General features: G+C 42.6%; 1 protein-coding gene across 1 annotated transcript; it reads left to right on the top strand.

Moving 5' to 3' along the window:
- The first annotated feature begins 10935 nt into the window (after positions 1–10935).
- LOC115077694 (olfactory receptor 5F1-like) lies at positions 10936–11916 on the top strand. The gene has a single exon (XM_029579985.1). The coding sequence runs from the start codon at positions 10936–10938 to the stop codon at positions 11914–11916; it is 981 nt and encodes a 326-aa protein (XP_029435845.1).
- Positions 11917–13194: the final 1278 nt, after the last annotated feature.

The following is a 13194-nucleotide window of genomic DNA, read 5'->3' as shown; positions in this document are numbered from 1 at the left end:
TGACAGTGGTTAGAGTAATGACCCTTTGGAAGACATTATAGGTCGTCCTGGTGGAGACTTCAATGATTTGTGAATCTTAGGGACCGTATAGAAAACTGGGCATGTTGGATATTTTACTGTTAGGAAGCATGCCTCCTTTTCAGTGATCCAGTTTGCTTTCAGTGCCTGTTCGATTATAGAGTCAATCATCCTCTTGATCTCCTTAGTCGGGTCTTCTTTTATCATCTGATAGTATTCATTGTCGTTGAGCTGTCGTTCTACTTCTGTTATGTATTGCACTCTATCTTGTATGACAATGGAGCCACCCTTGTCTGCAGATTTTATTACTATTTGTTGGTTATCTCGGATCTCTTTGAGCACCGTTGCTTCGGCAGTCGTTAAATTATGAACTCGTGATGGTCGTTGATTACCTTATCAAAACTTTCCTTACGTACAAGTTCTGCAAAAGTATAAATGACTGGATCTATTGGACCTGGGGGTACCCACGTAGATCTGGGTACTAATTCTTCCTTTTGATGTATCTGTGTGACTGAATTTGAAAATGAAGTCTTAACCTTAATTGCCTAATGAATCTATGTAGATATTTTCACCTTCAAACACCGAATAATGATTGACTGGTGCAAAGGATAAACCTTTATTTAGCAAAGATAATTGAGTCTCTGTCAGGGGTATCGATGATATGTTAATTACTGCCCCCTGTGTCATTGTTTCTATATTTGTTTCTTGTTTGTCTTGTCCGTCCGTACGGTCGTCTCATGTTGCCCTGACTTTCTTTCGCTCTTTTGTCGTCCTTGCGGATAGTGGCCTGCTCTAAAAAATGTGATTCTGCTGCTGCTGAGTGTTCATTCCCTTGTTTCTCTGTAGGTCGTCTTCCAGGCCGTGTTTCGTCTTCTGAGGAGTCATCTGATGAACCTGCGAAAGTGACTTTAGGCTTCCTGTATTTATGTTGTGTTGACATCCACAAGTATATATTACCTTTTTTGTAATCACCTTCATCTCGAGTGAATTTTGTCAGCTTAAATTGTTTTAGTTCCTCCCTGAATTTATCCATTTGTTCCTGTAAGTCTTTGAGGGACTGTTGATATTTTTCTTCGGGTACTTCTTGTTGGATTTCTTCCAGAGTCTTGTCTATTTCCTCTTTTACTTGGACTGCTGTTGTTTGTGCTTTTTCTATTGAGGATCATCAGATCCAACGAGCATTTGTTAAGAATTTTATTCCAATTTTGTAAAAACTCTGGATCCTCCCCATAAATCTTGGTTCTTTCTGTATTCTCTCAGTCCCCTCGGAATCCTTTGTACTCGACAGTACTCTATCAAAGTTCCCGCATGTAGTTCTGTACGTATTAGTTTTTTATGTGACGCTGTGACTGAGTTCCACTGATCTTGTTTTTGACCATCTTGTGTGATGAATATAGAAGGTGCTGTCAGAAGTGCCTGTAGCCTGGCTTCCGAAAAGGATACTGTGTTATCCCAGGTAGTTACATTGGTTGTCATGACTGAGGTTGTTTTCTGTCCAGTATTAACTAATCACCAACCAATCTCTTTTCCCTGCTTATTCAATTCTCCAACTGTACTCTGTTGCTAGGGAAACCTTGTCCAGTGGTATTTGTACGGGGGTTTCGTATAAGGATAACCGATTTGCAGTTATCCTTTTTTGTTCACCCCCGTCTATTATTCTTTTATTACTTCTGAAAACATTCACTTTTTTATTTTTTTATTTTTTATTTTAAATCCCTTCTCCCTGGCTGCTTATCCGACCCACTTAAGTTTTTATTTGATACTTATCAAGGTCGCCGCCTCTGTTGATATTCATGGGTACGGAGCTGCCCGTCCGACATTGGCCATGTTTCGGCACTGTGTGCCTGCTTCAGGGACTGCGGGAGAATTTGGCACTGTGAACAAAAAAGGATAACTGCAAACCGGTTATCCTTATACGAAACCCCCGTACAAATACCACTGGGTAAGGTTTCCCTAGCAACAGAGTATAGTTGGAGAATTAATTGCATCAGTGGCATAGGATCTTCTTAGTGTTTGGGTAATTGCCAGGTTCTTGTGGCCTGGTTTGGCCTCTGTTGGAAACAGGATGCTGGGCTTGATGGACCCTTGGTCTGACCCAGCATGGCAATTTCTTATGTTCTTATGTTGTTAGGATAGAGATAAATTACCTGAAGTTCAGGAATTGGTAAAATCCTTGTTGTTCACTCAGATATTTGATAATAAAATAAATAAAAATTAGGTGGTACCGGTCTGTTAGTATTGAAGTTTAAGAACAATGGGGAAAGGGACAATTTAATAATTATCCGGGTCAGAAATATGGAGAAGATTATCTGAATACTTTACTAGCAGCATGCATCTCTTATGTGTCATGTATTTTATGTTTTATATGTCTTTTCCATGTTTATCTATAAATTATGTATGCATTTTTTAAATCATTTAGATCTTTTAATATAGGCAGTATATCAAGTACAAATAAACATAAATATTAAGATAATATATTGTTTCCATAATTAAATACAATTTTTAAAAAGGTAAGCTAGGCTGCTAGGGGTCATTTATATTAAGCCATAAACAATGACCTACAAGGATAGTCTGCATGCACATAAGTTTAGATGAATTCTCCAGAAGAAAACTAGTCCTGTAATTTCTCTTTGAAAATCTTTCTGATTGTAATGTACGTGTAACGTGGCACTTAGTACGACACTACTATTTCTGCAGGTTGATTTACGGGGTATTTTATGGAAAAATGCACTATATGCATGGACATCTCTCACCACCATAGAAATTCCTCCAGGAAAAAGTAAAGTATTTTTTACATAAATATAACGATGCCTGTTACACAGAGAAAGCCCAACTAACTTTTTTCAAAATTTCCATACACATGTTTGAATATAAATGACAAGCAGTTAAGCCTGTAACAACAGGCTACATTAAAAAAAGTTTTTCGTCCATTTTCGGACACTGCACCTGTCTACACTTCTTTTCCCTCACTCCCCCTTCCCCTCACTCATTCACCTCAGCCACTCACCCCCCACTCCATCTCCTACCCCCACTCAAACTCCCTTCCCCTCACTCTCACCTCCCCCCTCATTCTCCCTTCCCTTCCCTCACTCACCTCCCTCCCCCTCATCTCCATATCCTCACTCTCACCCCCCCCTCACTCTCACCCCCCCTCATTCTCCCTCCCACTCCTCCCCCACTCTCATCTCCCCCCATTCTCCCTCCCACTCCCTCCCCTCACCTCCCCCCTCATTCTCCCTCCCACTCCCTCCCCCTCACCTCCCCTCCCCCTCATTCTCCCTCCCTCCCTCCCTCCCCCTCATTCTCCCTCCAACTCCCTCCCCTTCCCTCACTCTCACCTCTCCCCTCATTCTCCATCCCACCCCCTCCCCTCACTCTTGCCTCCCCCTCATTCTCTATCCCACTCCCTCCCCTTCCCTCACTCTCACCTTCCCCCTCATTCTCCCCTTCCCCCTCTCCCTTCCTCCTCTTCCCTCACTCTCGCCTCCCCCTCATTCTCCTCCCACTCCTTCCCCTCACTCTCACCTCCCCCTCATTCTCCCTCCCACTCCCTCCCCTCACCTCCCCCCTCATTCCCTCCCCCCACTCATTCCCTCCCTCCCACTCCCTTCCCTCACTCTCACCTCTCTCCTCATTCTCCCTCCCCCCCCTTCCCCTCACTCTTGCCTCCCCCTCATTCTCCCTCCCACTCCCTCCCCTTCCCTCACTCTCACCTTCCCCCTCATTCTCCCTCCCACTCCCTCCCCTTCCCTCCCTCCTCTCACTCTCGCCTTCCCCCTGATTCTCCCTCCCACTTCCTCCCCTTCCCTCACTCTCCCTCACCTCCCCCTCATTCTCCATATCACTCTCACCTCCCCTCACTATCACCTCCCTCCCCCATTCTCTCTCCCACTCCTTCCCCTCACTCTCACCTCCCCCCTCATTCTCCCTCCCCCTCCCTCCCCCTCACCTCTCCCCTCATTCTCCCTCCCACTCCCTCCCCTCACTCTCACCTCCCCCTCATTCTCCTCCCATTCTCCTCCTCCCACTCCCTCCCCCTCATTCTCCCTCCCCCTCCCTCCCCTTCCCTCACTCGCCCTCTCCCCTCATTCTCCCTCCCACCCCCTCCCCTCACTCTCACCTCCCCCTCATTTTCCCTCCCACTTCCTCCCCTTCCCTCACTCTCACCTCCCCCTCCCCCCCTCATTCTCCCTCCCACTTCCTCCCCTTCCCTCACTCTCCCCTCCCCCCTCATTCTCCCTCCCCTTCCCTCAGTCACTCCCCACCCTCTCTCAATCCCATTCCTCACTCTCATCCCCTCCCAGCTCATCCACACCCCCTTCCCTCTCCCTCTTATGCTCTTCAGCATGGCCCGCTCACGGAGATGGGATGTCTCCGGGGATCCCTCCCTGGGGCGCACCTCAGCTGCTCCTTCCTGCCGCTGCATTTCCTCCCTATATCGCCGCCGCCGCTCCACCGCTGCTGCTCCTCCCAGCGCCATCTTACCTCCGCTCTAACCGACGTGCTCTCCTGCCCGCGCATGCACAGTAGAGCTTCTCTCTACTGCGCATTTGCGGCACGTCAGTCAAGCTTCATTTATCTGGATAGATGCTTTAACCAAACATTTTCTTTCAGAACAGCAAAAATATCTTTAAATGCAATACCGTCAGTAACTCTGTATCTGTCAATGTATGAGTGTTTAATAGGATGAGAGCATCATCTTGTATTTGTCACCATATAACCCTCTCACTGACTCAGAAGCTCCGTGAATGTAAATTTAGAAACATCTCTCAGACTGTGTGATTATATAGGTTAGAGACTGTGTCATTCAACTGTGTTATTGTGTAATTGTGTAGAGATTTCAACATGAAGCTGTCTCATACTGACAGAGTAGGTGTGTAACTCTGTAACTGGTTCAGCGAGGATGTAACTTTATCATAGTATACAGGTGTTACTGTGGAAATCCATGACTGTGGGATCCCACATCAGATTTTGCTATAAAGAAAATTGTGGTACTAAGGAGAAACCTAAAGCTGATAGGCAATAAAACCACATAATCTTCCCCTAAATCCTGATGTGAAAATCTCTAACAATCAGGACAACAATATTAATAAAATCCATCCAGATAGAAAATAGAAAGGGCCAGTTACCTTGATGCCATTTGCACATCACTATAGCACAATTAACGACACATTTCACTTACACATTGCCCTGGCTGTTCCAAGTAATATCTTTAGTATCTGACAGGATTGTCTTGAAAATGTTTTGTTCACAGTGTTGCCTACTTTCTATGCAATCTGTCTATCCATCCTCCTAAGCACCCCATGAAGCAAAGAGGGAGAGTGTATACATATATATATATTTTTTTTTTAATTGTTATCAATTGCAACTAAGTCTTTTATATTATCAGATTTTATTTATTTTCTGATCTGTCCCCTTATTACTCAAATAAACTGTTGCACACCCCATCCGCGCTCGGCCCATGCACGGGTCTGCTCACCTCGCTAGCTCCTCTGCAGGTCATGGGTCGGCCTCCCCAGCAGCAGCTGCAAGCTCCTCCAGGCCTCGTTGCCCCGTGGCAGCGGTCACCGGGCCCCCCACTGCACACCAGGCCTCATGCCGGAGTTCGGCGTCCTCTGTGGGGTCGTCCACACTCCTATGCGTGCGTGCACAGACCGTCTGGTCTCTTGTGGGGCCAGGGGTGGGTCCTAGCTCCACGGCACGCCCTGGTTGAATGAACTACTTAAGGAAGTTTCTGCCTGCACTTCCTTGCCTTGGCAATCGGGTCGGCACTGTATGTGTACTAGTTTGCCTCAGCGTTCACAGTCTTGTTCCAGTCTTGTTCCAGCATCCTTCTGTTCCAGTGTCTGTCTGTCCCTGTCTCCCCAGGTAGTACCTTCAGACTGACTCTCTTGTACTGACCTCTGCCTGCTTCATTGACCATTCTGACCTTTGCCTGTCTTCGTGACCTCGTCTGACCTCTGGAACCTGACCCCTGCTTCGTTGACTACTCTCGGACTGATTCCTGGTATTCGACTCCTGCTTTGGCTGACTTCCCTTGGACATCATCAGAACCTGACCTCTGCTGCCATTGACCACACCTCCTTGATTCTGGCCCTGTCCCTTGACTTGCTGTATTGGCCTTCTATGATACTCCAGGCCTACAGTCTAGTGACCGACTGCGCTCCCTTGCTACTGGTGGGCACACCTCTATATTTCCTCACCAGGAGACCCTGTGAGGCCCACCTAAGTCCAAGCAGCCCGGGTCCCCAAGGGCTCCACCCGGGGGGACTGCGGGCTTCCAGTGGTGAAGCTCCTTCTAGCCTCTGTCTCCTCCTGTGCTCTGCCCCCTGGGAGCAGGTTCTCCCTGGGCCTGACCAGGGAGCCGTCCTACACTGCTCCAGAATAAGGGTCCACCTCCAAGCACAACTTAAACCTGCTTTCTTAAATACCTGGAACCATGATATCCTGAATCAGAGTATGCATGTGACTATTTGTGTGGGGAATAAGCTCCTGATTTCAGGCTCCAAGGTATAATCCCAGTAATTGTGTCTTTTTATATTGGGTAAGCCCCCCGAGGAAGTCCTGAGTACATGCAGGTAACTTCCAGTGTAGACCCCAGTGAGATTAGCCCCAAGGTCAGAGCCCCCAATCAGAATGCCAATGTGCATGGTCTGAATCCAGAACACCATTATATATTTATTTTATAGTATTTTGCTTTATTGTAGTTTTCCTTATGTTATCATTTGATGCTGTTACCGCTTCAGGAAATTTGAAAGAGCAGGTTGCAAATAAATGTGGATTTGGAACTGGATTTATAACTTTCATATACTAATATTGAGCAAGGACTAGATGGAGATTATTCAGTGATCTACAAATGAAATGCTCCAGACCTCTCAAGAAAATCAGTGGTAATGTCTATGTAGACCTCAGGTCAATTTCTTACCCTATTGTGAGGTTCCAACACATTATAGCAGAAATGAAGGAGTTCATAATCTAGGGAGTCTATAAAATAAGAAGGCTAATCATATCCAGAGGCCATCTCACTCTCTCAATCTCTCACTCTCTTTGTTCTTAACAGCTTAAAATGACTTCTCAGCTTCTCCTCAGGGGTCAGATCAGGCCCCAAAAGGTTCTTACTAAACGCCAGTAAACAGATCTCACAAAGTATCATTCATGGAACTCAGGAGCACATATGTCAAATAATTTCATCGATGGAAATCCCTGGGTTTTCATTAGACTCAGACAGCTGTATGGGCATTAAAGTACACCATTTTTTAATAAATTCACTTCATAAATTATATCAGCAAAACTTCACACTCACAATTTTGCTTTCAATGCGGTGAGCATCTTTTCACCAAGAAAATGTATGCACATACAATTTTAAATATAAAGAAATATACACATGAGAATCTCAAACCCACCAAACTCAACATCTTGAGTGAGTTGAGGTACGAATATAGGGAAGGATCATTTTCAACTGTTCACATAAATCAGCAGATACACACAGAAGGGGAAACTATGCCCATACTTTATCAACTGGGAGGCAGGAGCTGACCACTTTATGAAATACCACATATCTGTGTCCTGAATGTGCATGCATGTATTTCTATATGCCTAACTTTTTGTAGTGCAGCAAACATATTTTTCACACAAAATAATTGTATTCTGTAGGCATGATTACTGTAGTTAAATACTTAGGTATTTTATAATGTATTCAAGAACTCTGCTTAGGAATAAACTGATTTGTTCACATACATGTAATCTCCAGTTTGCTGACACCTTCTCCAGTTCTCCCACACTCTCCAGCTTGTCACCCTGATGCTCACTCTTCCTCTGCCATTTAACCCAGACCTCCCACCCAAAACCTGCATTGAAAAAACAAATGCAGGCATTTTCATAGGAGGCTATTTTCAAGGGTTTCTAAATGGAACAAACTGAAAATGGCCTCATTCATTGCAGTTTTGGCATTGATTCCAAATGAATGTGCATTCCTACTAAGCATTGAGGAATGAATGCAGTAATTCATTTTAGAAAGAGGCATAATGATTAGGGATCTCACAAGGAGATAAAAGATGACTGAATCCTGAGGCATCTCTCTCTCTCACTCCCTGTCCCTTTCCTCTCTTTCAGTGTAAAGCCCTCTCAGCATCTTCCTAGGGGACATTTCAAGCACTGCACCTTCATTGGAGTTATCTGTACAGCATCAGTGTAAAGATTCAGAAGATCATTAACAAGGTGTGTGTCCAGAGATCACATCCCAAATGGGCTTATCAACCTATTTAACCTCTCCTAGCTCATCAGGCAATTCATCAGAGATGCAGAAAGCATTGCCCATGAAAGTAAGTGATGGGATCAGACCTTTCTTTGCTATACATGAATTTATGCTAATGTTCTGCAATATGATGTATCCTCAGGTACGAATTGTGCAATATTTCTTATTCTTAATGGCAAGTGAATATATTGTTTCATTAATTATGTGCAATTTTTAAATTTGTAAACTAGGCCATTAGGGGCAATTCGCACTAAGCCATAAGCAGTGACACTCATGAATAGCTTACACTCACATAACATTAGGTGACTTCTCCAGCAGAAACTATCCCCGTGGTTTTGCTTTGAAAATCTACATAAAAGCAAAGCAGGTGTAAAATAGCCACATATCATAACCCTGCTATTTCTGCAGGCTGAATTATGGGTGTAAACAATATAAACATGCACTTTTCTCACCAATTTAAGATTCCTCCCGGTAAATCCTAAATGAATCCTTTCAAAGTTCTCTTGAACACAATTGAATACAAAAACCAACTGAACCATTTGAACTCTTTTTTTTTATCATTTATGCTTTCAGCAACTTTGGTGTAACAGTGTCATAGCTTTATTAAAAGGGCAGTTTTTGACTGCCTTTAGAGAGTGTAAAGGTTGCCTTTGCTATCGCTTGGAGAATGCATTTTCCACAAGAATACTTAATTCAAATAATAGGCCCCCTTGAATTATTCTGCTTGGTGAAAGACACACTTGAAAAACAACCTGCAAAATCTGTTTCTTCCATTGATTATGAATAATTTGCCAGTTATTGTGTTGAGAATCTTGACAATCTCAGACTCCTGCAAGTCATTGTGTCGCATTTGGATCTGCCCATACATCAGCCAATCCAGCCAGTATTGTGCTCAGGGTTTCAAGCTGTAAATATATGAGAAATTGCCAACATTGTATCTTATTTAAACTCTAAAAATTAAAAACCATATCAGTGAATAAAAACAATAAATGCCAAAGAAAAATTCTTTGCTCATGGGTCAAAAGGCATTTGTATACTCTTCATAACCTACTTGACTGTCATCCTTTGGATGCAAAATGCACACATCAAATTTGTCTATATGTTCTAATCATATTGTCTTACTTTTTTTAAAATAAATTAATGATATTGCAAATAAAAACTCTTATCTTTGAAGAAGAACTGCATCAGTCTGATATGACAGAGTAAAACCCATTCACTATTCTCAGGGAATTGAGGTTCTTAAGGATATTCAAGATTTTGAAGAACACCAAACACTGACCATGTTTCAAAGATAATATATCTCCTTTAGGGTGGTAATCTTCACTAAAATAATGGGGTATATATTTAAAAGTTAGCAATTTATCTAAGATAGCCAGGCTAACTTGCTATGATGCTGATTATCCATGTATAAGTCGCTATTTAAGAGCAGGTCTAACTTAACCAGTTAACCTAAACATTTAAATATTAATATTGATATTTCTGTTAAGTTAACCGGCTAAGTACTGCTGCAGAGTTATCTCTACTGCCCACCCACAACTTAAAATGGTTAACAACTTAGCCTGATAAGTGACTTATCTGATGGCTAAGTCGAAGATGCTGATCATACCCAGATATTCAGCAGCCGCCACTTAGCCAGATAAGTCTATACTTATCTGGCTATGCAGCACTGCAGGCACTTTGTATATTGGCCTCAGTAATAGTTAATGCTATCTTTACATCTCCAATACCAGAACCAGATTTCCAATGGCATTCATAGTGCAAAGTGACCCTGCTATTTTTGTGGATTGATTTAAAGGGTAAAATACAGTATATGCCCTTACTGAAAAATGCAATATATGTATGCATGTTTTCTCACCAACCTAAACTTTCCCCCAGGAATACCTATCATTTACAAGGATAAATGATGCTTATTACATACATAAGGCCCAACAAATTATTTTCATTATTCATGTGATTGATTATAAATACTAACTGCATTATTTAAATTATATGTATTTATTTAAACGTTTTTATATATCGCGCCATGGGGTAGTAGTCTACCCATCTAGGTGGATAGACTACTGATGCTTTAAATATTTTCTTTTTGGAGCAAGAAAAACAACTTTAAATATAGTACCTTCTGAAAAACTGGAACATATGAGAGTCCTTGATAGGGTGACTGTGTTACCTTGCATTTATCACTGTGTAACCCTCTCACTATGACTCTATTGCTCTGCAAATTTAAATTTAGAAACATCTCTCAGACTATGCAATTATGTAAGTAGGAAACAACAGCATGTAAGTATGTTATTGTGTAATTGTGTAGATATCTAACTATGTAACTTTCAGGCACTGAGAGTGTAGGGGTTTAACTCTGTAAATGTTTGATTGTAAGAGTATGTTACTGTGACAGTATATAGGTGTTACTGTGGAAATCCAAGACTGTGGGATCCCACAGGAGATGTTGCTAAAAAGATAATGGTGGTGCTAATAAAAAGCTGATAGACAATAAAACCATTTACTAATTAACCATTTACTGATTAACAGCACATTTCACTTACATGCTGCCCTGGCTGTTCCAAGTAATATCTTTTGTATTTCACAGGATTCTTTTGAAAATATTTTGGACTCAGTGTTGCCTAATTATTATGCATACTGTCTCTCCCTCCTCTCATCAGCACCCCATGAAGCATGCCTACAGGGAAACAGGAAATCACAGCAGTATTACAGAATTCCTGATTTTGGGATTCTCAGAATTCCCAGAGCTGCAGCTCCCTCTCTTCATTCTCTTCTCATTCCTCTACCTGATGGCCGTGCTGGGGAATCTTCTTGTAATCTTCATAGTTTGTGCTGATCGACACCTACACTCTCCTATGTATTTCTTCTTGGCCAACCTGTCCATCCTTGACATCTCTTCCCTCACAGTCACTGTGCCAAAATTACTGTCAATCCTCCTGACACAGAATAATACAATATCTTTCAGTAAATGTATTACACAATTGTATTGCTTTTTGGCCTGTGTTGAGATAGAATTTCTGCTTCTCACTGCCATGGCGTATGATCGTTATGTTGCAATATGCAATCCCCTGCGTTACACCATCATCATGAATAAGAGGGTCTGTGCTCTTCTGGCAGCTGTTTCATGGATAGCAGGTTTCCTCGAGATATTGCCATACACAATTGTTATATCCCACTTTTCTTTCTGTGACTCCAATGTAATCAATCACTTCTTCTGTGATTCCATGGCACTGCTAAAACTTTCCTGCACAGACACCTCCATCATTGAAACTATGACTTTTGTGGAATCGGTCTTTTCAGGTTTCACCCCATTTCTCCTAACCCTGACATCCTATGTGTTTATCATTTCCACTATACTGAAAATCCGCTCTAGGGAGGGGAAAAGCAAGGCCTTCTCTACCTGTTCCTCCCACCTCACAGTCATCATTCTGTTATATGGGACTATGATAGGAGTATATGTGCAGCCTAGCTCAGGGGATTCTGTGAAATCAAACAAGTTTGTTACAGCAATATACACAGCCACTCTTCCACTATTAAACCCCCTAATTTATAGCCTGAGAAGTAAAGAATTAAAAGTGGCTCTGAGAAAAGCCATAAGCAGGAAGTCAGCATTGTCAGTCACTAAACTCTTTTGGAAGCCCAACTGAAATGAGCCATTTTTTTAAAGGCTTTAATTACTTTTGAGAGCAAACATAAAAATATAATTAGGGATTATTACATGACAGATTAGGAGCTTTCTACTCATACTGTTCTGGATGAATTTTATTTGGAGATGTGGACAGTAATAGTAGCAGTACAGGGAATACACAGTAGAGTGGGGCAGGGCAGGATAAAACATTGATTTAAGTGCCATTATTTAGGGGCAACTACACTAATAAATGTAGAAATTATAATTTAATCTTTATTTAGTTCTCATTCAATAAAGATCAATATAAGAACAGAATCTGTCACCTGTTGTCAGTGTCACTATGTCATAAGAGATACTGTAATCTCTCTGTTGACTGTTACAGGGTTACTGAATCACTAGGGTTAAAAGTTCTGCAGAGAGACATGGTAGGATAAATGTCTTGCTGACTATCCCTGAATAAAATTATCAAGATTGCCTTTATCTGGATAACTTTAAATCTAATCAGCTATCTTTAAATATTACCCAGTGTCAAAAGAACGGGGAGGTCCAAGGTGAGCCACTTTTTTTGTTTAAGTTGGATGGGGGATGTGGCTAGGAGAATATTCTATAATGGGGGTGAGGAGTAGGAGAGTTAGATCAGAGCAAGGAGATCCTTTCTTTAAGGAGAGATGATAAAAGAGGGATCAGAACTCAAGCCTGCTTCTGCTTTCTATGGTGGGAGGTGGAGGAGCCTTAAAGGTCTGTGTTATAATTTGGTGTAATTGTGCACTCTTGGATCATGGTGAGAGCTCAATCCCTCGAGGAAGAAGGATTGAGGACAACCATGTCCTAGTGTAGTTCCTAGACCAAGGTTCAGAATTTGATGACGTAGTCTGACAGGGTCCTGGTGCCCTGCTGGAGGTGAAGGAGCATGGAACCAAACACTGACTGCCTGCCTGGGTCATTGAAGAAAGAGCAGAACAAGGCAAGAAATCTAGGCAGGTCTCAGAGGACAGGGTCCGCACGCTCCCAGAGAGGTGAGACCCAGGTCAAGGCCTTACCATGCAGGAGAGAAAGGATGTAAATGGTTTTGGTGAGCACGTCTGGGAAATAGCCTGGCTGAAGGCAGAAATGCATATTACATTGGTTCAGAAAACCCCTCGGGGGCCTTTTCTGCTTCTTTCAGATGCTATCAGGAAACCGGTACTCGCTCCTCGAGGGCCCATGTTCCCTGAGTCACTACCTGCATATACCACCCTTTCTACTTGGAAGACTTCACTAACAGTTTCCATCTGTGAATACAACTACCATCTATTGC

Source organism: Rhinatrema bivittatum, chromosome 16 (genome assembly GCF_901001135.1).
Source record: "Rhinatrema bivittatum chromosome 16, aRhiBiv1.1, whole genome shotgun sequence".
Classification (NCBI taxonomy): Eukaryota; Metazoa; Chordata; class Amphibia; order Gymnophiona; family Rhinatrematidae; genus Rhinatrema; species Rhinatrema bivittatum.
Note: the sequence above shows the minus strand (reverse complement) of the source record. Positions and strands in the feature narration are given on the sequence as shown.

Bases quoted from the DNA above. Each gene is read 5' to 3' on its own strand.
- LOC115077694 (XM_029579985.1), top strand. From the start codon at position 10,936: ATGAAGCATGCCTACAGGGAAACAGGAAATCACAGCAGTATTACAGAA.